Here is a 21,302-nt window from a genome sequence, read left to right on the forward strand (position 1 = left end):
CCATGCTTCCCATGTCCATGTGTTCAGCTTAAATAGTGAATAGATCCTACACATGTACATGTATAAGGCTCTTTCTGCAAAGCTGGGGACTCTGCAAGCATGAAAAGCACTCAAGTTTACCATGCTTTCTGAACCAACAGAGTATGATTTGTAAGAAACCAGGAAGACAGTTTGTAGAACAAGTGGGGTGGGGAAGCTGAGTGCACAAATCTGAAGGCCCGTCAAAGCTTATACGTTCAGAACACCAATCTATGGGTTGGCATTACATCTGAGCCACTCCCTAGCCCTTACTTAAGAATAAGATGAACTTCAAATCCTAACAACTCACATTGTTTTACTCATTTAAGAACTATGATGATTACTCACACGTTGCCTTTCTAATATGTCTCACATGGAGGGTTTCTTCTGCCTATTTCAAACTGAAAAGGAAGGGAGCTTCCTTCCATGAACACTCCAAAGAGGTAAGACAAGAGAGATCTTGGAGAATGCCCTACTGTTCCCTTGCCTCAAAGAGCAACAGGAGCTGCCAACCCACAGCAACATTTCCTTTTTAATGCATCTAATTTTAAAAATAGTAGCTCTTGCTACTCCTCTGGAAAACATCTTACTTAACTAGACAAAGCAACAAGAAGCTATTGCTTTATAAAAAGGAAGCTGAAAAAGTCAGGAGGAGAGCTGGTCTTGTGGTAGCAAGCATGAATTGTCCCCTTTGCTAAGTAGGGTCTGCCCTAGTTTGCATTTGAATGGGAGACTACATGTGTGAGTACTGTAAGAGATTCCCCTCAGGGGATGGGGCTGCTCTGGGAAGAGTATCTATATGCTTTCATGCAGAAGGTTCTGAGTTCCCTCCCTGGCATCTCCAAGACAGGGCTGAGAGAAACTCCTTCCTGCAACCTTGGAGAAGCTGCTGCCAGTCTGTGTAGACAGTACTGAGCTAGATGAACCAACGGTCTGACTCGGTATAAGGTAACTTCCTATGTTCCTATGATGAGGAAAAGAAAAGGTAGATCCCGTTTCTCTGAGAGCAACAGATAAAGCAACAGTAAACCAGTCTCCAAAGACACTTCTGCCTCCCTGACTATGCTATTTTGCCCACTAATGGAAGGGACTTGCCCTCTTTTTTCATAATTTCAAAAAGGATGAGGAAATGCCCATCCTATTAGAAGGATTGTCAGACATTAGGAATATGAGACACAGAATTCAGAGAATGAGAGGAAAATAGTTTAGGAGTGCAGAACAGCTACAACATTTTACTCAATAGTAAAAGAGCCCTGTTCATATAGGCCCAGTGTATGTTAAGTAGTGATAAGAGTTAAAATGGCCCCATTTATCATTTTTAGCCTGCTTTCCAGTAGGCACCCGGCATTCTGTTTGTGTGTCCGTCCATGTGTGTGCCCCCCATCCAACAACTTCGGAATGACTGGACTAATATGAACCAAACTGGGTACAACTGTAGGGACACTTCAATGGCGTAGTTTGTGATGATGCCATCCATCCCAATCCAAGATGGCGAACACGTTAACTTTTGAGGCGCAAGTGGGCTAACTTGTGAACCACTTAACTGACTTGAACCAAATTTTCTACAGCTGCAGGGACACATAGGTACACCTCAACGGTGTAGTTTGTGATGATGCCATCCAACCCAATCCAAGCTGGTGGTTGCGTGAATGTCTGAGGCACAAGCTAGATAATTTGTGGACTGTCTAACCCATTTGGAACAAATTGGGTACAGATACAGTGAGTGACACACAAGGACACTTCAATGGCAGAGTTTGTGATGATGTCATTCACACCGATTCAAGATGGTGGATGTGTTAACTTTGGAGGCGCAAGTGGGGTAACTTGTGAACCGCTTAGCCAATTTGAACCAAATTGGCTGCAGCTGCAGGGACACCTCAATGGCATAGTTTGCGATGATGTCATCCACCTCGATCCATGATGGTGGACATGTGAACATTTGAGATGCAAGCGATCTAACTTGTAGATCTTGACTTGAAACAAATATAGTCCAGCTGTAGAGACAGTGAAAGGAAAGTAGGCTGATTAATTCTTACTAGAACAACTTGTTAATCTTATGTGATCCTTACATGCGAGCTACAGCTTTCCTTGCCAATTTACGTTGTAATCTGCGGTTTTCATCAGTGTCACGAAGAACATGATCTTCAGCTGCCCATCTATCCCAGCTAAGAATTATGGGGGAAAGAAACAGAAAATAAGGAAAACCCAAGAAAATATACAATTAAGACGGTGTAGAAAATAAGCAAGCTATGAGAAGCCTGCAATGCATATTTATACTGTTGCTCTGAGAGGCCTGTAATACATATTTACTGTTACTTCCAGTTTCCCTACTTCAAACTGGTACCATTTCATACGTCAGATGTTTCTTCTGCCCACTTCTAAAGAACCTGAGGTTCGTCACCAACTGCAAGGGACTAGAAGAGATTGTCTATCTCTATTTATCCAAACCTGTTTGGATGTTAGTTTTAAGTTGTTCTGGGATCCATCCTTTGCTGAAATTCATAGAATCAGAATAATAATTTAAAAACTAGCTGAATCCCACTGTGCCTAGGTTTAAATAGTAAAGAGAATGAACTCACAGACTTATATGACCAGCCATCAGCACCAACAAACAAAGTAAGAGCAATAGATGCATTCAAATGAAGGAGTGGTGGTCATTTTACTGTTGGGTTCATCCACATGACGAAACAAACTCTATAAAGATCCTAATTCAACAATGGTGACCATGTGATACAATGAGACTTCTTACAACTAGAATTCTTATACTGATTTATTGACATAAAATCAGGGAAGCCTGCATACATCTGGTGAGGAAATGTTGCAGCAGGGCTCTGATAAGGATAGGTGAGATTTAGTTAACACTGGGTTCTTTAAATTATTTGCTATCCAAAATAGTGCCCAAGGCAATAAGATCATGCAGGTCATTTCAAATGTAAGATTAATAAATGCACACAATATTACATGAAGAAATGAGTTCATGCACACTATTACTCTGAAGGTCGACCACACAAACCAAACCTGAACACTTTTACTCAGGAGTAAATTTTAGTATCATTTAAAATGGCTGCATTTCATCTAAGTAACAAGTAAAATGTGTATCCTACCAGATTTTCCCATAAATGTGACTGTTATAGTATTTTAATTACTTCATGAATTAGAAGAATATTTGTATGCACATTGTACTATGTGGTTTCTTACCTTCTGTTCCAACCATTAAAATGGATCAGATATTCTGGAATCTTTCTTCCTTTCTCATCCTTTCCAATGACAATGTCAACAATCTGAAATTAGAAAGAATTCTTTTTCAGCATATAAGTAGACAATTTATTAATACTAATTAATCCTCAGCAATATTTTGCCACATAGCCAGTGTTCCCAACCACCATTAATAGGAGTAAGGGCCATAAGATCTAATTTCAAGTCAATGCATTTAGTGGCTGGGAATGAGCAGCTGGGGATAGTTAAGTTGCTTGCTTTTTAAAAATGTACAAGTTTGTCCTCATGATGTGTGACAAGCCTTCAAACCTGCTTAGAAGGTGCATGGACTTCTAGCCCACCTATAAAGTCTGATTTTGTATTTCGGAATTCAGAAAGAGAAGCCCTACCCAATTTGAGTTTATTATGCATAGGACAGGAAGACACAATCCAGACGGAACGTGGTGAAACAGACTGGTTCCAGATCAGCAAAAGAGTAAGACAAGGCTGAATACTTTCTCCTTCTTTATTCAATTTATATGCTGAACATTTACTGAGAGAAGCTGGACTGGAAAAAGATGAGCGTGGCTTTAAAGTTGGAGGAAGAAACATCAATAACCTGTGCTATGCTGATGACACCACTCTGATAGCTGAGAATGCGGATCTCTAGTAATGAAAGTCAAGGAGCACAGTGGAAAAAATGGGACTACAACTAAATGTAAAGAAGACTACACTAATGACTGCACTAATAATAGCAACCAGTCTCAGAATTGACAATGAAGAAATTGAAGTGGTGAATAGCTTCTGCCTTTTAGGATCGACCATCAACAGTAAAGGATCCAGCAGTAAAGAAATACGCCACAGACTAGCACTTGGTAGGGTTGCAATGAAGGCCTTGGAAAGGATATTTAGATGTTGTGATGTGTCTATACCTACAAAGATTAGTTTTGTTCAGACAATGGTTTTCCTCATGACACTCTATGGATGCAAAAGCTGGACTATGAAGAAGCAAGATAGAAAAAGCATTGATGCTTTTGAACTTTGGTTCTGGAAAAGACTTTTGAAGATACCATGGACAGCCAGGAAAACAAACAAATGGATCATAGAACAAATCAATCCAGAATTTTCACTCAGGGCACAAATGACCAGGCTCAAAGTATCATACTTTGGACACATTATACAAAGATCCAGCTCCCTTGAGAAGTCCATAATGCTGGGGAAAGTTGAAGGAAAGAGAAGAAGAGGAAAACTAGCAGCAAGGTGGATGGATTAGATTACGAATGTACCAGAGAGATCTTAAAGGCCAAGCTGAAGACAGATCATCCTGGAGAGAATCTATCTATGTGGTCGCTAAGAGTCGACACTGATTTGACGGCACTTAATCAACCAATCAGGGGCGTAGCAAGGTTGGAGTGGGCCCAGAGACAAGATTTTAAAATGCCCCCCCCCCAAAGTCCAGGGCCTCCGCACATCCCAGGCCCCCAAGGATTTAAGTCTGATATTCCAAAATAAGTATGCTGCCTGCAAATACATTTCACTGAATACACACACACACGTCACAATATATAGTGATATACATTGAGTACTATACATTTGTATTACTTTTAATGCCTAGAACACACTAGAAAGATGAATTATTAAAATGAGCCCCTCGCTGCAGATTAGCAAAGGAGACTTTCAACCATGCAGGGTGAGCCTATGTTTGTTTTCCCAGAATTCTGAACAAATTCAGTCAAGTTTGATTGCAGGAGGTTTTTCACAGGAGGCTCTTAAAGCCCTTTAACACACATCTCCTCTGGAATGGAGGTGCTGCATTCACATGTTGGCCAGATTTACCCTGAAGTCCCTGCAAGTTATTGGGGAGCAGTTCACACACAAGAAAAATAAAATAAAAGCACCACACATGCTTCACAGTTCTCACTCAGACCTTCTGGGTTGCAAAACAACTTGAACATAAGTGCATTTATAAATGAATGAATGAATAAATAAAATTAATAAAATACTGTTCCAGAAGTTTTTGCAATTTTCTGCCATGAAACAAGCCACTTATAGGACTTTTTAGATAGTTTTTTTTAAGTCAGCAAATTTTCCAAGCTGTTTCAAAATAAATATTCAAGACTCTCGGTCCCTCCCCCCCGCCCCCCATATCCAAGCCCTATGGCAAGCAGATCCCTATATATGGGGGGGCGGGCGGGAAAGGTAACCACAAAAAGGAGTTCACACTCTACCTGGCAAATGCTGGTCTGGGTTAAGCAGGGCAGCAAGAGGTCTTCTGCTGCAGAGAACACTCTGGCTGCCTCCTCCTTCCTGGCTGGCTTGGGCCCTACTCGAGTTCAGGCTTCACTGCGGCCTACACGGAGGCCTCCGTGGAAGCCCCGCCCACCCGCCGATCAGCTGAGAGGCGGGAGAAAAGGAGCTCTTTGCAGCTTGCCTGCTGCTTCGATTGCGGGCCAGCAGAACAAGCAGGAGAGACGGCGAAGAGGGCAAGTGGCTGAGAGGCTATGGGGCTGGGCAGGGTTCAATGGGGAGTCACATGAGGTGCCTCTGGGGTGCTCCTCCAGGCAGTGGGGCCCCCAGACAACAGTCTTCCCTTGCCCTATCATTGTTACGCGCCTGCAACCAATCAATCAATGCACTGTGTAATCTTCCAAAAACCATACAAGTTGTGCGTGTCATATAAATAAGTAAATTAGTTCCATGGACATTTAAGTAACAAATACATATGCTTAAGTCAAGGATTATCATTGATATCCCATTCATCAAATACAGTATGGGAACCGACTGGCTTTCAGTTCAGGGGACTGAGTGTGTGAGTCTACACATCCTGTTACTGCAGCAATGTGCAGGTTGTTGATGTTCCCTAAGCTATCCACACAGCTGACCAAGACCATTACAGGCCATTTTCAGAGCAGTAATATACCAAGAGCAAGGCACTTTAAGGTCAGTTTTCACATGGAAGCAAGTTCTGTTAGTAATACACACAATTCCATTCAGTGGCCACAATAAATGGAAATTAACAGCTTGATCCAACATAGAGGTAACAGCACTTAAGGGCACCATTTCAAGGAACTCTTAGAGTCTTAAAAATTAATGCTTTTTAAGGGGTTCCAATTCTGAACATATTTATTTGAGAATAAGTAAAGTTCTAATGGGTTTTACTTCCAAACCATGTGCAGGTTTTTTGTTTTTCGTTTACGTTCAGTTAGAAAGCAGAGTTCAGTGGTTGAAGTGAGCAGTTGGAAAAGAAGGTTTACTGTGTAAATGAACAGTGGCAGTGATGGTGGCAGTGATATAAAGGTGGCAGTGATATAAAGAAATGCTGAGAGGAATAAATCATAAAATAAATGCAAATGAGTGCATTCTAGAAACCCTCCTGATGACAATTGTCAAGATTGTTTATGATACCATGTCCTTCACATAGAGCCCCTGGTGGCGCAGTGGTAAAACTGCTGCCCTGTAACCAGAAGGTTGCAAGTTCAATCCTGACCAAGGGCTCAAGGTTGACTCAGCCTTCCATCCTTCCGAGGTCGGTAAAATGAGTACCCAGAATGTTGGGGGGGCAAAATGCTAAATCATTGTAAACCGCTTAGAGAGCTTCCAGCTATAGAGCGGTACATAAATGTAAGTGCTATTGCTAGTATTGTCCTGTGTAATACATGTTTAAACAAGACCAGCTATAGAAATTATTTAAAAAGCAAGATTCTTACAAAAGTTGTATATGCCAGAAGGATATAGAAATATTCTCTTAACAGTCAAAACAAAAGTCCTGTCACTAAGCAAGGAAGCTACCCTATTTTTAAAGTAGATAATCAAGCCAACTTTAGAACTTATAATTAATAAACTCTTATTTTATTCATCTTTCAAGAATCTGTGAGTAAGAATCTTAGTCCATACCCCCATGTCTACAACATCGCGCTTTCTTAGCAGAAGATATTTATATACATAGATAGAAGATTCTAGGATCCTATATATTCATACAGACTGTAAATGGTGGCAGTGATATAAAGAAATAGTGAGAGGAATAAATCATAAAATAAATGCAAATGAGTGCATTCTAGAAACCCTCCTGATGACAATTGTCAAGATTGTTTATGATACCATGTCCTTCACATATTCAAGAACTACAACTTTCATTGTCAGTGCTCTCAATGAATTTAATGACATTTATGTATAAGCTATCCATGTGTTGCGTGCTAATTACTACATGGAAGCAATTTCAATTCAAGATTTGGTAATCTGCATAAAATATTATTTCCAAGTAAAATGAGCTCAACACTGAAGCATTAGAAGCACTTGTAAGGCCAAAATAAAAGTCCACCCCCACCCCCTGGGGAGGAGACTAGTGGAAGACTATGTGAAAAGGACTTTTTCTATCAGATGTTCACTGAACAACTGAATTATCAGACAATGGAAATTAAGGTTACCATTTGATCAGAAATTACCCTGGCCTCCACATGTGCCTTTAGTAGCAGCTTGAACAGCAGAAGAAGTTTTCCACACTATGTAATAAATGATGTGGGATACTGAGTGAATACAGAGAGGAGAGCTGCTCTTGTACATGACTTGTCCCCTTAGCTAAGCAGGGTCTGCCCTGGTTGCATATGAATGGGAGACTAGAAGTGTGAGCACTGTAAGATTTTCCCCTCAGGGGATGGAGCAGCTCTGGGAAGAGCATCTAGGTCCCAAGTTCCCTCCCTGGCTTCTCAGAGACAGGGCTGATTGAGATTCCTGCCTGCAACCTTGGAGAAGCCACTGCCAGTCTGTGTAGACAATACTGAGCTAGATAGACCTATGGTCCGACTCAGTATATGGCAGCTTCCTATGTTCCTAGGGTGTTACACTTTATAGCATGCAGATGACCAGTTTGCCCGGGTGCGTTTCTTCCATGAAGTGGGGAAGAAAGTCTAGTCACACTTCTGTACTTGATCAGAAATTCAAGGAGGTGCTCAGACTGTTCTTGCCACCATTTGGCAGGTCTATATAGATAAGAGACAGTTTATCAAGTGCTTTTTAAGCACATTGTGATATGTTAGTATTTGGTACATGGCCATCTACAATCGTCACATCATCTGGTGTTGCCTGGCAGCATACTCCAGGAAAGGGGCTCACCAAAGGCCCCAAAGACAACACCCACCTGCTTTAATGCAGCCCCTCTCAGCTGTCCTAGCAGCATCATTTTTTTTTTATTTTTTTTAAAAAGAAATTAACATAAGCAACCTTCGGAATCTTTTGGATAAGTGTCTTTTAAATGAAATAACTAGTGGTGAGTCCGAACCGGTCCGGCGGCCATTCTAAGGAAGGTAGACCGGGCCTCCGGCGTCCTTTGTGGCGCGCGCATGTGCGCGCGCGCAAAGCGCCTTCAGTCTTCTGGAGGCCTTGCTAACGAGAGGAGCTCCGTTCGGTAGCTCCTCTCGTTTACTTCAAGCATTGGGTAAGGAAACACTCGGGCGGGCGGGCAGCTGGCAGGCGGGCGGGCGGGCGACGGCAGGGGCACCCTTAATCGTTAATCTGCTCGGGGGGCGGCGGTAGCGGCGGCGGGGGCGGCTGGTTTCCAGCGCCCCGCTTTTAAGTTAAATACGGGCGCTGGAGGGGGCCGAAGAGGCGGGAGGGGTAAGCAAGCCCTCCCGCCCTAAAAGAAAGGGCCCCCCGTCGGTGCCGGTCTGGACTGGGCCGGACCGTGCACATCCCTAGAAATAACCTGTGCGTATAACCTTAGAAAGTTCTTGAAGATTACACTACTGTTAGGTCCAGGAAACGGCAATGGAAAAGGAGAGGCGCCAGAAACGTCAAATACGACGGGCAGACTGGAAGGAGTGGCAAGCATTTTAGTCGCAGTGCAGCGCCATGCCGTGCCCACCCCACCGGCCCGCGCCACCCACACTATTTATAGGGCAGCTCCTGCCTCACAGCGGAGGCATCGCCTCGGCAAACCATGCTTAAAAGGCACCTCCGTGGCGCCTGCTTTTTGGGAAAGAAGGAAAAATAGAGCCGCTTCTTCTCCCCCTTTTCTAACCTCCTCTCCCCTCAAGGGGCAGGGGCGGGGAAAGCGGGCGGTGTCACGCAGCACACACCACCCGCCTGCCTTCTACCACCACGACAGAAGCAGCACCCGGAAGCGACCGCAGAAAGACGCCGTTTCCGTTACGAGGGAGGAGGAGGGCGCGCGAGCGAGCGTGCTTGGCGGAGGAATCCCCACCTTGGCATCATAGAGCACCTTAGCCTTGGTCGGGTCCGGCTCGAAGCAGAGAACTCGCTCCCCTTTGTGGAATTTAAATTTCATTCCCCGCGAGGTCATTTGTTCATCATGGCGAAAGGGAGACACAGCCACGCCGTAGCGCAAGGGCGGGACCTGGGTAGGCACGGCGCGCTCCGCCCCTTGCCCGGCCTTTCGCCGCCTGGGAATCCGCCCACAAAAAAGATGAAGCCGGCGTCCTTGCCAGGGATGAATTCTGCTGTGAATCCGCCCACAAAAAAAGATGAAGCCGGCATCGTGGGAGGCGGGGGGGGGGGAGGCGGGTTCCCTATCCTCAGAGCGGACTGGTTGGTCGGGCTACTACTGAGTGCTTTGCTGGTCGATGTAAGGAGCTGAGTGATCCTGCATGGCTTGACCCACATGCAGCCTGTCTGCCGCTATGTTGACTGGAAAATAAGCATCCCTGATGACTTTCAATAGGATTTGCTTTCTAACAAGTGATCACACAAGTTTAGCCTTAATTGCACCCTTTATTTTAAAATTTATTTATTTATTTTAAAAGCACATACCATAGAGGTCGCACCTTTATTAGTGGTGTGCACAGAACCGCAGCGGTGCGGTTCGACGAGGGGGCGAGATTCTCCCATTAGGGGTAGGGGAGGGTGCACTTAACCCTTCCACCGCTTTCCCCCCACTGGCGCTCCATTTTTAGGAAACTTATTAGGGCAGCAGCGTACCTCCCTGCCACCCCTTCCCCCTTTCCTGTCTGGAAGTGGCAGGAAGCAGCGACTGCATGTGCGCCCACCACGCATAGGGATGTGCACAGTCCGGCCCAGTCCGGACCGGCACCGACGGGGGGCCCTTTCTTTTAGGGCGGGAGGGCTTGCTTACCCCTCCCGCCTCTTCGGCCCCCTCCAGCGCCCGTATTTAACTTAAAAGCGGGGCGCTGGAAACCAGCCGCCCCCGCCGCCGCTACCGCCGCCCCCCGAGCAGATTAACGATTAAGGGTGCCCCTGCCGTCGCCCGCCCGCCCGCCTGCCCGCCAGCCAGCCAGCCCTCCCTCCCAGCTGCCCGCCCGCCCGAGTGTTTCCTTACCCAATGCTTGAAGTAAACGAGAGGAGCTACCGAACGGAGCTCCTCTCGTTAGCAAGGCCTCCAGAAGACTGAAGGCGCTTTGCACGCGCGCATGCCTGGAAAGGGCCGGGTAGACCGGGCCTCCGGCGATCGGAGGCCCGGTCTACCCGCCAGGAAAGGGCCGGGTAGACCGGGCCTCCGATCGCTGGAGGCCCGGTCTACCCGGCCCGGCAGGGTAGACCGGGCCTCCGGCAATCGGAGGCCCGGTCTACCCGGCCTTTTCCCGGCGGGTAGACCGTGCCTTCGGCGTCCTTTGTGGCGCGTGCATGAGCGCGCGCGCAAAGCGCCTTCAGTCTTCTGGAGGCCTTGCTAACGAGAGGAGCTCCGTTCGGTAGCTCCTCTCGTTTACTTCAAGCATTGGGTAAGGAAACACTCGGGCGGGCGGGCAGCTGGGAGGGAGGGCTGGCTGGCTGGCTGGCAGGTGGGCGGGCGACGGCAGGGGCACCCTTAATCGTTAATCTGCTCGGGGGGGGTGGCGGTAGTGGCGGCGGGGTCGGTTGGTTTCCAGCGCCCCGCTTTTAAGTTAAATACGGGCGCTGGAGGGGGCCGAAGAGGCGGGAGGGGTAAACAAGCCCTCCCGCCCTTAAAGTCATACCCCCCCACCCGGACCCGGATCACCAAGAGCCGAACCGGTCCGGCAGTTCGGCCATTCCTTAGAATGGCCGCCGGACCGGTTCGGACTCACCACTAACCACGCATGCATATGTGTGTGTACGCCCGCCACATGCACATGACATGCATGGCGGGCGCACGTACAGTTGCTGCTTTCGGCCAGGAACGGGGAAAGGGGCAGCAGTGAGGTTCGCTGCTGCCCCAATAAGTTTCCTAAAAATGGAGCGCTGGCAGGGGAAAAGCGGCGGGAGGGATAAGTACATCCTCCCCTGCCCTTAAAGGGAGACACACACACACACCAGTGTCGAGCCACTGCCTGTGCGAACTTGTTCGGAGGCCTTCTGAATGGCCTTCGAACCAGTTCGTGCACACCACTAACCTTTATATCCAGTAGAGATGTGCCTGGAACAATATTTGCATTCCATTTCGAGCTCAGGACGATAATGCCTGGAATGTTCCATCCGAACAATTGGGCGAGCTGGTTGTTTCAATGGAACTAGGGTTGCCATATTCTGGCTCTCCAAATCCGGTTGTCTAATCTGCATATTATGTAAATAGGGTTACAAATAATTTGCATGTGCAAATTAGCAGTTGCCCTTTCCAGTTGACTTGTATTTGCTCTGGATATTTATGGTCTGTAGACTAATAAAGGCATATTGATGATGATGATGCTCTGGATATCTACCAACAATAGCTGGGGAAGATATCTTTGCCTGACCGATTTCCTTAACATATTAACAGCAGCAATAAAATAACAACAACAAAAGCACAGCTTTTTAATTAGGAATGGGGTTCTTTTCTGAGCTTGGAACAGGCCCTTCATTTGAAGGGCATTCTGTTCCGAGCTTGGAAAACTCAATATGGCCCCTTTTGAGTTGAAACGTTCAAAGCTTGGAACATTCTACACATCCCTAATATCTAGTGTTATATGTGAATGTCCCCCACCTCAACAAAACTTTTTCAACACAATACAGATATAAAAATTAATAAATATAGAAGGTGTGGCGATGAAAACAGGATTGCCCTCCATGTTTTCAGCATCACATGTAAGGAGTATAGATCTACATGGGTAGAGTTCTTTCCACACGACTGAGAAGCCTGAATAGCAGGGATTGGGTGGCACTGAAAGAGCCCTATGTGTATATACATTTGTATGTATGTAGTAGGATCTGTGCAGATGTTGCACTGAACACAAGGGGGATAGAGATTTCTCATGATCTCATTCCTCCTCTCCATGTGTTCATTATAATGTAAGAACAATACCATATATTTATTTATTTATTGTTATTTATTTATTGTTAAATTTATATACCGCCTTTCATTAAAACAATCCCAAGGTAGTATTGAAATGGTGCATCCTTTTGCTACCACAGTTGTATATACACACGTGGACAAATGTGTTGGTACCCTTACAGCTCATTGAAAAAGTGTTTTATGCCTCCTGAAAAGCAATTTAATGAAAAGCAATTCCCATGTATACCTGCATGCCTTTGAAATGTCATTGAGAAAAGAAAAGCAAGTGTGAAAAGAGAATAAGTATTGCTTATTCTACAAAGATATTCTAAAGTGGCCTGGACACATTGGTTGGGAGATCATAAAGAAAATTATAGACAAGCATGTTAAAGGCAAAGGCTATAAGACCATCTCCAAGCAGTTTGATGTTCCTGTGACAACAGTTACATATATGATTAAGAAGTTCAAGGTCCATGAGACTGTAGCCAACCTCCCTGGATGCAGCCACAAGAGGGAAATCGACCCCAGAATGGGCAGAAGGATAGTGAGAATGGTAGACAAAAAGCCAAGGACAACTTCCAAAGAGATACAAGCTGAACTCCAAGGTCAAGGTCCATCAGTGTCTGATCACACCATCCGTCGCTTTTTGAGTGACAGTGGGCTCAATGGAAGAAGACCCAGGAGGACTCCACTGTTGAAAGAAAAACATCAAAAAGCCAGACTGGAATTTGCTAAAATGCATATTGACAAGCCACAATGCTTCTGGGAGAATGTCCTTTGGACAGATGAGACAAAACTGGAGCTTTTTGGCAAATCACATCAGCTCTATGTCCACAGACAAAAAAATGAAGCTTTCAAAGAAAAGAACACCATACCTCCTGTGAAACATGGAGGAGGCTCGGTTATGTTTTGGGGCTGCTTTGCTGCTTCTGGCACGGGGTGCCTTGAGTCTGTGGAGGGAACAATGAAATCTCAAGATTATCAAGACATTCTGGAGTGAAACGTACTGCCCAGTGTCAGAAAGCTCTGTCTCAGTCGCAGGTCATGGATCCTCCAACAGGATAATGACACAAAACACACAGCTTAAAAGCACCCAAGAATGGCTAAGGACCAAACACTGGACTATACTGAAGTGGCCTTCTATGAGCTCTGATCTGAATCCTATCGAACATCTATGGAAACAACTGAAACATGAAGTCTGGAGAAGGCACTCTTAAAACCTGACACAGCTGGAGCAGTTTGCTCAGGAAGAGTTGGCCAAACTACCTGTTGACAGGTACAGAAGTCTCATTGAGAGCTACAGGAATCGCTTGTTTGCCGTGATTGCCACTAAAGGTTGTGCTACAAAATATTAGGTTAAGGGTCCCATCATTTTTGTCCATGCCATTTTCATTTGTGTTATTATTTGAAATATTCTGTTGCATCAAAACTCTAAAGCAAAGTCTGATTTTTGTTCAATGCGGAATAAACAATGATGGGTGCCAATTACTTTTGTCAGTTTCAAGTTATTTCAGAGACAATTGTGGGTTCTTCTTTTTTTGTGGAGGGGTACCAACACATTTGACCACGTGTGTATAATAGAGCAGTTAAAGCATGCTTAATCTGGCATACTTTAAAGTCCAAACTTCAAGCTAATGTGTTGCTAGTAGCCTCACCTCCTTGTCTCATGCCCCTTTTAAAAGCTGTAAGTCGGTAAGGATGTGCACGAACTGGTTCGGAGGTCCAGAGTTTGGGCCAGTTTGGCGGGGGGGGGTTACCTTTAAGGAGCAGGGATGGTGTGCATTTCCCGTTGGCGCCATCTCCAAAACCACTGGCGCGAGGCGACAACGTACCTCTTTGCCGCCTCGGTCAGCATTGGACTGGAAGTGGCCGGTGCGTATGCACACTTCTGCCAGGGCTTCCTCTCTGCCTTCCTCTCTGCCAGGGCTGCTGCAGTTTTAGCAGCTAGATCTCCTCTTCTCCTCCTCCCCAAAAATGGAAGTAGAGAATAGGGGAATGTAGCGGGATGTTACCCCACCACATTCTCCTCCTCCACTTCCTCTTCTGCAAGGAGGAGGAGAGACATTCTGTGAAATTTCATGAGTGTCTGACAGCTAGATTCTACTTTTTATCCTTCTCTCCGGCTTTCCATGTAGTCGGCACCTGCTAACCTTTGCTTCCTTCAAACATTCATTCCTCCTTTCCTCCCCCCCACCCCATTCCCTGCTTGTTAGCTTGTGACCATTCCCTTTGCCCTCTTCTCTGCCTTGCCCCATGACTTGACATGTACAAAACCTTGGAATTGGACAACGTGTGTGCACATGGCACGCACTCACATGCGCACCGGCCACTTCTGGTATGACACTGACCGGGGCTGCAGGGAGGTACGCTGCAGCCCTGCACCAGCAATTTTGGGCACAGTGCCTGTGGGAAGAAAGTGTCAGGAAAGGTAAGGGCACCCTCCCTGCCCCTGAAAGACACCTGCCCCTTCACCTCCCGGGAGTGTGCAAACCCACTCGTGCACATCCCTAATACTCAGTGCTGAGAAAATCACAAATCAAACCTTCCTTCCTTCCATCCTGCCTGGCTTAGAGAGACAGGAGGACAGAGCGGTCATGGCCCTGGAAGTTCAACTCTGAGCTTTCTGAAGACTCTGAGCCGGATGGAAGGAGTACGAAGAAATGTGAACACTAGCAGCACTCTAAGATATTCCCCCTGGGGGGTGGGGCTACTCTGGGGAAAAACATCTTCATGCTTGTGTGGGTGCAGAAGGTCCCAGATTCCCTTTCTGGCATCTCCAGATGTAGAGCTGAGGGAGACACTCCTGCCTGTAACCTGGGAGGTCTGACTCTGTATACTGTAGACAATACCAAGCTAGATAAACCAATGGTCTGACAAGAGACAAAGCTTCTAGTCTCTTACCATGAGAAGAATTCTTCTCCTGTATATCCCACATCACTGCTACCTGCCTGCCCCCTGCCTGCCTACATCTGGATAACACCATGGCCTCAGATTGGTCCTGGGTCCTAGCTGATAGCCTGACACATGGGTCCGGGCACCAGTTCATCCATGGTGATGGTGTGCATCCGTGTCTGCATGTGTCAGCAGCACTAACGGGTAGACTGTGACACATCTGATTTGGGGTTTGCCAGGTTGGGGTGAACCACCAATGGTGTTGCAGTGAGCGGGGGTGCCCATGAGTCACTCACTCTCCATGGCCTGCATGGGATAGACCAGCAGGGGGAGGTTGACCTTCAGGAAGAGCAGCTGCTCTAAAAGTCAGCCTCCAAGCATGAGCGATGGGGTATCACCAGGTCCCTTGCCATGGAAAACATCCTCTCACTCTGGATACTGCTTGGTGGCTATTAGAGGAACTGTCCGGCAACCATCGCCAAGTCTGGCCAGACTTGGAAACGCATTTCCCCAAACTAGATTGGCTCCATCTTCTGCCTTGCCACCAACTCCTGCAGGTAATGCAGAACACACCAGGGATGTGCATGAACTAATTCATGCACGCCCGGGAGGGGCTGGTGGTTTGCTTTATGGGACAGGGAAGGTGCTGCCTACCTGCCAGCCCCTCCCCGCCACCCCCCCCCCCACCGGTGCTCTCCAAAAAAGCGGGCATGCTGGGCTGCAGCATTCTTGCTTGCAGCCCCGATCAGCGGCACCATGCTCATGGCTGACACACATGTGCTATGTTCTGTGCCCATCCCTTGAACACACTGTTCGGCACTGCTGCAGGGTTTCGTTGGCTCCTCCCTTACCCCTGGCAAGGCGCCAAAGAAGGTCTCTGTGAACCACCGGGTGGAACACTGAGATGCCACAGGAAGAGCTTCTTCCCTGACAGGAAGGACCTCCCCTCTCATTCTAGCTTAGCTGCCACAGGTGGCTGTGCTTCAGGACCACCCTCCTTCAGAAAGGTGAGCCTGCACACAGCCACAACAGTGGAGATGACTCGGGAGGTGTTGGAAATGGAGTTCCAGTGCATCGACCTTTCGTACCAACTATCCTAATGACCACTAGGGGCATTGGGAGTGGAGGGCTCCCCTTACCTGTCCCTGCTTCGCCTCTACTCTATGACCCACGCCTTGACTCCTCTGGTATTTCCTGTAGAGTGTCAATTGTATTTCCTTTCTCCTTGGAGAGCTGATGGGAGCATCTCCCCCCACCCCGCTCCTATTCACTATGTAGCTCATAGTTAGGATAAATCTTTCCTATCTCAAATGTACTTCACCTAATAAATCTTATTTACTTTATATTGCCTTACAATCTCCATGCTTGTTCTTGACTAACGGCAACAATAAGGCTCTGCACTACTTCGTAACTGGAGTTGGCAGCTTCTTCTTGGTGCTTTGCTAAACAATCACAGATTGCAACAGTAGGCCCCTCATGGTCACCCACCATGACCAGCATCATCCCTCCCTCTGCCTTTCATCCTCCTGGACTTTTTTAACTTAAGCCCTAATTCTGATGGGGTGGGTGGAATAAGTGCCTTTAAGGTGAGTATTATTTATTTACTTACTTATTTTATCACATTCGTACACCACCCAAACTTTCATCTCTGGGTGGTTAACAATAGCATAAAACCAGTTTAAAACATATACAAAAAACTTAAAAACAATTTAAAAATAAACCAGAGATTAAAACCCAATATTTTTTTAGGAAGCTGAGAAAGCTTGGGCGAGAAGGTGGGTTTTAAGGTGTTTTTTTGAAAATTGCCAGAGATGGGGAGGATTGTATCTCAGCAGTGAGCGCATTCCACAATCTTGGGGTAGCGACTGAGAAGGCCTGTCTCTCTATAGAAGGCTATTTTAAAAAGGGGTGTGGGACAGGGTGGTCTATGCTGTGTGTACCAGACAAAGGGCCATCTATACTGTAGTGCACACAGAAAAATTAAATCCCCCCCCGCAAGAATTAGGCTTTATTGGGGGGGCGGTTTAAGGGGAACAAGCAACAATGGAGTAAGTCTAAGGGAAGGGAAAGGTTATTCTCCTGACCCACTCCTGTCACTTCCCCAAACTAGGCCCTATTTAAAGAACTCCAACCTGACCACACATGGGCAGCTTACCTTCCTGTGTCTTCTGCTGGAGTCTGGCCAGGTGCTGCTCTCAGAGGCACTCAGGCTGTGCAGACACTGGGAGTCAACAGCTGTGGGTAGGGAGGAGGGGTGCCAGAGTGACACCCACACACCCCAAAAATCAAGAAAAAGCTGTGGGACACCCCCTTCCCCAAGGGGGGGGGAAACCTTGGGGAAACAGAAACAGCCTGGCAGGCTGGGCACCAGACAGAAGTCACAACACAGCAGAGCCTACCACAGAAGAAGAAGAAGAAGAAGAAGAAGAAGAAGAAGAAGAAGAAGAAGAAGAAGAAGAAGAAGAAGAAGAAGAAGAAGAAGAAGAAGAAGAAGAAGTAGTCCAATCCAGGCACACAGCAGCAGCAAAGGTGCAGCTTGGGGCTGCAAAAGGAAAAATTAAACACCACAGCACCCCAGTTATGAAAGCCACTGGGGGCTGGCTACAAGAAGAAAAAACAATCCACAGAAGAACTCCTCAGCAGCATCCCCATCCTTGTGTGCTGCTCTGTGAGACAAGCCTACAGGACAGCTAGTTTAATTGCTCCTTGTGAGGGCAGAGTTCTTGCTCTGCCCTCCTAAGGCTGTGGAGAATATCAGCCACTGTCTCAGTAAAAGAATATTATTATTTTTAAATGTATTACTTTTAAGGATCTTCTGCCCAAGGAAGCAATGTCTGGATGGTCACATAAGGTAAGATCTGGTACATGGTGGCTTTGGAACATGTTACATTTATCAAATGTGGTATGGTATTATTATTATTTATTATTATTTACATTTTATATCCCGCTAGTCCTCCAAGGAGCCCAGAGTGGTGTACTACATATTTATGTTTCTCCTCACAACAACCCTGTGAAGTAGGTAAGGCTGAGAGAGAAGTGACTGGCCCAGAATCACCCAGCAAGTATTATGGCTGAATGGGGATTTGAACTTGGGTTTCCCCGGTCCTAGTCCAGCACTCTAACCACTACACCACGCTGGTTCGCACCAGTGCATATACCAGTGCTGGTATATGCACTGGTGGAATCAATCCTTATAGAAGCAAACCATAATAGTAGGTTTGAAGTATCAATCAAGCTGGGATTACGAATTAATAATAATAATAATAATAATAATAATAATAATAATAATAATAATAATCCGATTTCTATACCACCCTTCCAAAAATGGCTCAGGGCGGTTTACAAAGAGAAATAAAACAAATAAGATGGCTCCCTGTCCCCAAAGGGCTCACATTCTAAAAAGAAACATAGAACACACACCAGCAACAGTCACTGGAAGTACTGTGCTGGGGGTGGATAGAGCCAGTTACTCTCCCCCTGCTAAATAAAGAGAATCACCACGGTAAAAGGTGCCTCTTTGCCCAGTTAGCAGGGGTAACGAATGCATGTGTATTCACTGTACCAGTTCCCTTCCCTCGTGAATTTGATTTTAACCAGTCTGAAGTTCTGAAGGGCTTATCTCACAATCTGAAACTATATAAAAAGTCCTACATTTTCTTGGATATTGCACTCTGTGTATCTACAGCATCTATTCCTACATTAACAGATTATTACTCTCAAGAGGTATCCATTCTCTCACATATGCAGTGCCTCCTTTTAAAAAAACAAAACTCAATTTGGGGGGCCTTTTACCCCTTAGGGGTTGCCAATCTCTTTGCTCTCCTGCCTTTATCTTTTTATGGTGGCTGCTTCCTGGTGTCTTTATAGTTTTTATTGTGCTTAATTGATTAATATTTTAATGTAATTTGTATGGGATTTCATTGAATTCTAACTTTTGTAAACGGGACAAGTTTTATGAAAGGTGGTATAAAAATTGAATAATAAATAAATGGTATGCACTTTTTAAATTTTTCCACTAGATGGCCTGGGTACCTTACTTGTTTTGCAAAAATACAATAACAAGGAAAAATATTTGTTTCATAGAACTGTAGGTCAACCTAACCGAATGGATTATTGGAGCAATGAAACAGTTGAAAATGAATAACAGCTGTTTCCTATTTTTTTTTTTTTAATGACTTCTCAGAAGCTATACTTTTGTTTTTCTGTGAATATTTCCCTGCCCTTATGAAAGCAAGATGACTGTTTGGGTAGACTACAACTACTTGAGATTATGATACTTGGCCAGCTTTTATATCTTTGTAAAATAAAGGACATTATACAGATATTATTGAACAGATTCAAAACATGTACCTTTTTCAAAAGCCTGAAATCATCCTGGGGCCAGTTCATTACCATAAACAATCTGCAAACATGTGACCAAAAATATAAGGCAGATGTTGCTAATTATTCAGCAAAACACCAGATGACCTAGGAACTTTCTTACTGGACTGAACCTCCTCCTTTATCTCTTAGCTTTGGATGGCGCTCTTCTCCTTCTTTTTCAGTAGCGCTCAGATGAAAAAGTGGCAGCAGCTGCAAGTCTCCTGCATGCAAAATTTGTAGGTGGCTGTGCTGGTCCACTAGGAAAATCCAAAGGCAAATCCCCTTTGTGCGACGTCAGCATGCAATAATAGCTGGGGGGTGGGGGCAGCATTTAAGAAAGAAGCAGTGAGCGATAGGTATGGATCTGCTCCCCGTGTTAAATGGGATGTGTAATGTCTCCATGTTAATGGGATGTGCTGCGATTTGGCATCCGAATAGCATTTCATGCACATCCCTACATTTCATGCACATCCCTACTGCTAGCTAGTTATTTCTAGTAGAGATAACAGATTGAAAACAGAAGGTCGAAGCCGGTCTCTCAGGGCCAAGATCAGCATTTCCATTGTGGATCTTTGCCAGACTTGTCAAGAAGCAACATGGTGCGGTGCCTTGGAGCAGTGAATTCTAGAGATGATACAAAATATTTAATTCCAGTACTTGAATTCCAGAACTGTCACTTGTCCTCCATACTGTCTCCCCTCAGTTGTCTTTTTTCTAAACTAAAAAGCCCCAGCTGTTGTAGCTGCCACACCTAGGGGGCTTTTTAGTTTAGAAAAAAGATGACTGAGAGGAGACATGTTAGTGGTCTATAAAATCATGCATGGTGTGGATAAAGTTAATAGAGATAAATTTTTCTCCCTCTCTCATAACAATAGAACCAGGGGTCATCCCATCAAACTGATTGCCAAGAAATTTAGAACTGAAAAGAAGTCTCTTCACACAATGCATAATTAACCTATGGAATTCCCTGCCACAAGATGTGGTGATAGCCAAGAGCCTGGATGGCCATAAGAGAGTTTTAGATAAATTCATAGAGGACAGGTTTGAGGGCTATAGGCCACCTCCAACCTCAAAGATAAGATGCCTCTAAATACCAGTTTCAGGGCAGTAACAGCAGGAGAGAGGGCATGTCCTCAGCTCTTGCCTGTGGGCTTCCCAGAGGCATATGGTGGGCCACTGTGTGAAACAGGATGCAGGACTAGATCAGAGGTGTACCTAGGTAATTTTGGAGCCTGGACCTAAAGGCCTTTAGAGCCCCCCTCCCCTGCTAGTTAAGCATTTTTTTTTAACACATAGATTCTTGAGGGCACAAACCACACCACCCAGGACAAACTAAAGATGATTTGGGTGGGCCCAGGTGGTGTGGAGGCCCTGGACTTCAGCCCTGAGGTCTAGGGGTAAGAGCACCTCTAGACTAGATAGGACTTGGGCCTGATCCAGCAGAGCTGTCTTATGTTCTTATATACTTTTAATTTTCCATGGATATTTTAGAAATATTAAAAGATTCAAGCTTGATGATGTAAAAGGGTAAAGTAAAGTGTGCCGTCAAGTCGAAGTCGATTCCTGGCAACCACAGAGCCCTGTGGTTGTCTTTGGTAGAATACAGGAGGGGTTTACCATTGCCTCCTCCCACGCAGTATGAGATTATGCCTTTCAGCATCTT

At 45.6% G+C, this 21,302-nt stretch overlaps 1 protein-coding gene across 7 annotated transcripts in view; it reads right to left on the bottom strand.

The window, feature by feature from the left end:
• MSL3 (MSL complex subunit 3) overlaps window positions 1-20,254 on the bottom strand; it is a 41,410-nt gene extending 21,156 nt beyond the window's left edge. Inside the window, exons 1-3 of one of the 7 annotated variants that reach the window (XM_053308397.1) lie at window positions 19,628-20,254; window positions 3,217-3,299; window positions 2,088-2,183 (exon numbers count right to left, since the gene is read on the bottom strand). In XM_053308397.1, the coding sequence (XP_053164372.1) occupies window positions 2,088-2,183; window positions 3,217-3,299; window positions 19,628-19,672 (224 nt within the window). In that variant the 5' untranslated portion in view covers window positions 19,673-20,254. Of the gene's footprint in view, window positions 1-2,087; window positions 2,184-3,216; window positions 3,300-5,441; window positions 5,607-9,226; window positions 9,368-9,409; window positions 9,673-19,627 lie in introns of those variants that run through there. The other 6 variants (XM_053308396.1, XM_053308398.1, XM_053308395.1 and 3 more) reach the window with 6 other exon arrangements.
• Between the last annotated feature and the right edge of the window lie 1,048 nt (window positions 20,255-21,302).

The sequence above is a fragment of the Hemicordylus capensis genome, chromosome 3 (assembly GCF_027244095.1).
Source record: "Hemicordylus capensis ecotype Gifberg chromosome 3, rHemCap1.1.pri, whole genome shotgun sequence".
Classification (NCBI taxonomy): Eukaryota; Metazoa; Chordata; class Lepidosauria; order Squamata; family Cordylidae; genus Hemicordylus; species Hemicordylus capensis.